This window comes from Oncorhynchus tshawytscha, linkage group LG33 (assembly GCF_018296145.1).
Source record: "Oncorhynchus tshawytscha isolate Ot180627B linkage group LG33, Otsh_v2.0, whole genome shotgun sequence".
Taxonomy (NCBI): domain Eukaryota; kingdom Metazoa; phylum Chordata; class Actinopteri; order Salmoniformes; family Salmonidae; genus Oncorhynchus; species Oncorhynchus tshawytscha.
Window position 1 is genome coordinate 49,974,569 of NC_056461.1, and position 6,791 is coordinate 49,981,359.

The 6,791-nt window shown below is 43.7% G+C and overlaps 1 protein-coding gene across 1 annotated transcript in view; it reads right to left on the minus strand.

Moving 5' to 3' along the window:
• LOC112240034 (protocadherin Fat 3-like) overlaps positions 1-6,288 on the minus strand; it is a 316,631-nt gene extending 310,343 nt beyond the window's left edge. The window contains exons 1-4 of the mRNA XM_042311250.1: positions 6,163-6,288; positions 5,239-5,343; positions 1,507-1,712; positions 41-194 (exon numbers count right to left, since the gene is read on the minus strand). Of these exons, the coding sequence (XP_042167184.1) occupies positions 41-194; positions 1,507-1,712; positions 5,239-5,343; positions 6,163-6,288 (591 nt within the window). The remainder of the gene's footprint in view (positions 1-40; positions 195-1,506; positions 1,713-5,238; positions 5,344-6,162) is intronic.
• Between the last annotated feature and the right edge of the window lie 503 nt (positions 6,289-6,791).

Consider the following 6,791-nt stretch of genomic DNA (forward strand, 5'->3'; position numbering starts at 1 on the left):
TGCTGCTGACTTGGTCAGACAGAACAGGAACTAGAGATACCTTAGCGGTGCTGCTGACCCCGTTGGTCCCGTAGAGCTTTATCCCTCGGTCCACCGCTCGTACCTCCAGCTCCATCCGCTGCCCCGTTATTGGCTGGCCCGTCAGGGTCACGACCCCGCTGGTGGGGTGCACCGAGAACAGCTCCACACGCTCCCTGGGGACAAGTCACATCAAACTTTATTCTATAAAGCATATTTCTTACAATGGGTCGTTCTGACTCTGACAAGGCAAAGTGGTTCCCAAACATACAGGGTTTATTCTATAAAGCACTTGCTTTATATTTGGTACAGTACAATGCAGTGCAAAGTGCTTCCTAAGCATACAGGGTTCTTCACAAAGTATTCACACCCTTCCACATGTTGTTGTGTTACAGCTTGAATGTAACATGGATTACATACCCCATAATGAATTTAACATGGATTACATACCCCATAATGAATTTAACATGGATTAAATACCCCATAATGAATTTAACATGGATGAAATACCCCACAATGAATTTAACATGGATTAAATACCCCACAATGAATTTAACATGGATTAAATACCCCACAATGAATTTAACATGGATGAAATACCCCACAATGAATTTAACATGGATTAAATACCCCACAATGAATTTAACATGGATTAAATACCCCACAATGAATTTAACATGGATTAAATACCCCATAATGAATTTAACATGGATTAAATACCCCATAATGAATTTAACATGGATCACATTGAGATGATGTGTCACTGGCCTCTATACACACAATACCCCATAATGACAAAGTAGAAATATGTTTATAGAAATGTTAAAAAATTAATAAAAAATGTCAAAGCTGAAATGTCTTGAGTCAATAAGTATTCAACCTCCTTTGTTATGGCCTAAATAAATTCAGGAGTAAAAAAATATGTTTAACAAGTCACATAATAAGTTGCATAGACTCACCCTGTGTGCATTAACAGTGGTTAACATGAATTTTACACAACTACACCATTTACAAATAAATAATAACATGTGAGAAAGAATAAAAACAGTATACATTTCCAGGTCAAAGGGTTTGATTCCCGCTGGGGACACACCCATAGTGACCGGCTGGAAGAGGCTTTGGATGAAAGAGTCTGATAAACGGCGCATATCATTATATTATTAAAATATATAAACTAAAACTAGCAAAACAACAGCTGATCTAAATAAGTAGTAAAACCACCCATTGGATCCTACACAAAGGTCACACAAAGGTCACAGGATACTTTAAATTAAAAAGGAACAACACCAATGTAAAAACAACAGGAGGAGGACAGAGGAACAACACCAATGTAAAAACAACAGGAGGAGGACAGAGGAACAACACCAATGTAAAAACAACAGGAGGAGGACAGAGGAACAACACCAATGGAAAAACAACAGGAGGAGGACAGAGGAACAACACCAATGGAAAAACAACAGGAGGAGGACAGAGGAACAACACCAATACCTGAAGAAGTAGTAAAACTGCCCGTTGGAACCGACGTCTGCGTCCGTGGCCGTTACCCTGCCAACGCTGGCGCCCAGCGGAGAGCCCTCGGAGACCACGAAGGAGTAGGAGGTCGGGGCAAACAGAGGTCGAAGGTCGTTCATGTCTAGGATGTTGACGAAGACGGTGGTGAAGGCCTCCAGCCCACCTTGTGCTGTGGCCCGCACCTACACACACACACACACACACACACACACACACACACACACGTGATTGATTTTGAGGAAAAGATGCACTGATAACATTGACCCCACAGGACACCAACCCTACCCCACAGGACACCCTCCATACCCCACAGGACATCCATCCCTACCCCACAGGACACCCTCCCTACCCCACAGGACACCCTCCATACCCCACAGGACACCCATCCCTACCCCACAGGACACCCTCCATACCCAACAGGACACCCTCCATACCCCACAGGACACCCTCCATACCCCACAGGACACCCTCCATACCCCACAGGACACCCTCCATACCCCACAGGACACCCATCCCACAAGACATGCCACCAGAGGTCTCTTCACAGTCCCCAAGTCCAGAACAGACTATGGGAGGCGCACAGTACTACATAGAGCCATGACTACATGGAACTCTATTCCACAGTACTACATAGAGACATGACTACATGGAACTCTATTCCACAGTACTACATAGAGCCATGACCACATGGAACTCTATTCCACAGTACTACATAGAGCCATGACTACATGGAACTCTATTCCACAGTACTACATAGAGCCATGACTACATGGAACTCTATTCCACACTACTACATAGAGCCATGACTACATGGAACTCTATTCCACAGTACTACATAGAGCCATGACTACATGGAACTCTATTCCACAGTACTACATAGAGCCATGACTACATGGAACTCTATTCCACATTACTACATAGAGCCATGACTACATGGAACTCTATTCCACAGTACTACATAGAGTCATGACAACATGGAACTCTATTCCACAGTACAACATATATCCATGACTACATGGAACTCTATTCCACAGTACAACATATATCCATGACTACATGGAACTCTATTCCACAGTACTACATAGAAACATGACTACATGGAACTCTATTCCACAGTACTACATAGAGACATGACTACATGGAACTCTATTCCACAGTACCACATAGAGCCATGACCACATGGAACTATATTCCATGTACTACATAGAGCCATGACTACATGGAACTCTATTCCACAGTACTACATAGAGCCATGACTACATGGAACTCTATTCCACAGTACTACATAGAGCCATGACTACATGGAACTCTATTCCACAGTACTACATAGAGCCATGACTACATGGAACTCTATTCCACAGTACTACATAGAGCCATGACTACATGGAACTCTATTCCACAGTACCACATAGAGCCATGACCACATGGAACTATATTCCACAGTACTACATAGAGCCATGACTACATGGAACTCTATTCCACAGTACTACATAGAGCCATGACTACATGGAACTCTATTCCACAGTACTACATAGAAACATGACTACATGGAACTCTATTCCACAGTACTACATAGAGACATGACTACATGGAACTCTACTCCACAGTACTACATAGAGCCATGACTACATGGAACTCTACTCCACAGTACTACATAGAGCCATGACTACATGGAACTCTATTCCACAGTACTACATAGAGACATGACTACATGGAACTCTATTCCACATCAGGTAACTGATGCAGCAGTAAAATCAGATTTGAAAAACAGATAAAAATACACCTTATGGAACAGCGAGGACTATGAAGAGACACACACAGGCACAGACATACCTATACACATGATAGCATACTATGATAGCACTAAACAAACATGTACACATGGATTTTATGTTTTAGATATGTGGTAGTGGAGGAGGGGCCTGAGGACACACACTTAATGTGTTGTAGATATGTGGTAGTGGAGGAGGGGCCTGAGGGAACACACTTAATGTGTTGTAGATATGTGGTAGTGGAGGAGGGGCCTGAGGGAACACACTTAATGTGTTGTAGATATGTGGTAGTGGAGGAGGGGCCTGAGGGAACACACTTAATGTGTTATAGATATGTAGATATGTGGTAGTGGAGGAGGGGCCTGAGGGAACACACTTAATGTGTTATAGATATGTAGATATGTGGTAGTGGAGGAGGGGCCTGAGGGAACACACTTAATGTGTTATAGATATGTAGATATGTGGTAGTGGAGGAGGGGCCTGAGGGAACACACTTAATGTGTTATAGATATGTAGATATGTGGTAGTGGAGGAGGGGCCTGAGGACACACACTTAATGTGTTATAGATATGTAGATATGTGGTAGTGGAGGAGGGGCCTGAGGAACACACTTAATGTGTTATAGATATGTGGTAGTGGAGGAGGGGCCTGAGGGAACACACTTAATGTGTTACAGATATGTGGTAGTGGAGGAGGGGCCTGAGGACACACACTTAATGTGTTATAGATATGTGGTAGTGGAGGAGGGGCCTGAGGACACACACTTAATGTGTTATAGATATGTGGTAGTGGAGGAGGGGCCTGAGGACACACACTTAATGTGTTATAGATATGTGGTAGTGGAGGAGGGGCCTGAGGGAACACACTTAATGTGTTATAGATATGTAGATATGTGGTAGTGGAGGAGGGGCCTGAGGACACACACTTAATGTGTTATAGATATGTGGTAGTGGAGGAGGGGCCTGAGGGAACACACTTAATGTGTTATAGATATGTAGATATGTGGTAGTGGAGGAGGGGCCTGAGGGAACACACTTAATGTGTTATAGATATGTGGTAGTGGAGGAGGGGCCTGAGGACACACACTTAATGTGTTATAGATATGTGGTAGTGGAGGAGGGGCCTGAGGGAACACACTTAATGTGTTATAGATATGTGGTAGTGGAGGAGGGGCCTGAGGACACACACTTAATGTGTTATAGATATGTGGTAGTGGAGGAGGGGCCTGAGGGAACACACTTAATGTGTTATAGATATGTAGATATGTGGTAGTGGAGGAGGGGCCTGAGGACACACACTTAATGTGTTATAGATATGTGGTAGTGGAGGAGGGGCCTGAGGGAACACACTTAATGTGTTATAGATATGTAGATATGTGGTAGTGGAGGAGGGGCCTGAGGGAACACACTTAATGTGTTATAGATATGTAGATATGTGGTAGTGGAGGAGGGGCCTGAGGACACACACTTAATGTGTTATAGATATGTAGATATGTGGTAGTGGAGGAGGGGCCTGAGGGAACACACTTAATGTGTTATAGATATGTAGATATGTGGTAGTGGAGGAGGGGCCTGAGGACACACACTTAATGTGTTATAGATATGTAGATATGTGGTAGTGGAGGAGGGGCCTGAGGGAACACACTTAATGTGTTATAGATATGTAGATATGTGGTAGTGGAGGAGGGGCCTGAGGGAACACACTTAATGTGTTGTAAAATCTGATGTGAATGTATTGTAATGTTTTAAAAAATGTCTAACTGCCTTAATGTTTCTGGACCCCAGGAGGAATAGCTGCTGCCTTGACAGGAACTAATGGGGATCCATATGTGTGTGTGTGTGTGTGTGTGTGTGTGTGTGTGCGTGCGTGCGTGCGTGCGTGCGTGTGCGTGCGCGTGTGTGTGCGTGTGTGCGTGTGTGTGTGTGTATATCCTCACCGTCAGTGTATAATTGTCCTGCACCTCCCGGTTCAAGGTACCTCCACTGCCTCCGTTAGTCTGCACCCTCAGGAAGCTGAAGTCCCCCAGCACCAGGTCCTCAGTCTGGGACGACAGATACATATCATTACTAGATCCGTCCAAAATTAGGGAATCAAAACAGACAGATTTAAATATGCGACCAAATTGGCACCATATTACATCTATGGGGAAGGACATGAGAGGAAAGGGCCTTGGTCAAAATGAGTTTCACAACACAATCAATCTACCAGTTGACGCGACTCATTTGCCTTGTAGTTAGAGTTGTAGTTGTAGTCAGAGTGTCCTCCCCTGAGATTGGAAGGTTTGTAGTCTGATCCCCGGGCCGAGTCATACCAAAGACTGTAAAAATGGGACCCGATGTCATTCAGCATTGAGGAGATTGGGGGTAAGGCATCCTGTCCAGGGGGTGTCCTGGTACATCAAGCTGTCTCATTACAGTAACAGGAGATAGACTAGTGTCCTGTCCAGGGGGTGTACTGGTACATCAAGCTGTCTCACTACAGAAACAGGAGATAGACTAGTGTCCTGTCCAGGGGGTGTACTGGTACATCAAGCTGTCTCACACTACAGAAACAGGAGATAGACAAGTGTCCTGTTCAGGGGGTGTCCTAGTACATTAAGCTGTCTCACTACAGAAACAGGGGATAGACTCCTGCTCCTATGAGACATTCTGGATCAGGCTAGCCAAGGCTACTTACTTTACACAGTCGATCTAGGCTGGTCCGTATTGATTCCAAAACAACAGAGAATTTAAGTGATATTTTGTATTACTGGACAGAGAATGGCACCAAAATGGCACTCAGTTTCCTAAATAGTGCATTACTTTTGACCAGACCCCTATGAGCAGAGCCCTAATGGATTGTGAATTGACTTCCATCCTACCTGGAAGATGCCCTCGCTGTTCCCAGCCTCGATGGAGTACCTGACCTCCCAGGTAAGAGCCGGGTCCAGGACCACACCCATCCTCACAGCACTCTGGGTGTAGGTCCTGGCTGCAGAGTTCTGCATTAGAATAGAACAGGTGAATTAGAATAGAACAGGTGAATCAGAATAGAACAGGTGAATCAGAATAGAACAGGTGAATTAGAATAGAACAGGTGAATTAGAATAGAACAGGTGAATTAGAATAGAACAGGTGAATCAGAATAGAACAGGTGAATTAGAATAGAACAGGTGAATTAGAATAGAACAGGTGAATTAGAATAGAACAGGTGAATCAGAATAGAACAGGTGAATTAGAATAGAACAGGTGAATCAGAATAGAACAGGTGAATTAGAAATTAGAATAGAACAGGTGAATTAGAATAGAACAGGTGAATTAGAATAGAACAGGTGAATTAGAATAGAACAGGTGAATCAGAATAGAACAGGTGAATCAGAATAGAACAGGTGAATTAGAATAGAACAGGTGAATTAGAATAGAACAGGTGAATTAGAATAGAACAGGTGAATCAGAATAGAACAGGTGAATTAGAATAGAACAGGTGAATTAGAATAGAACAGGTGAATTA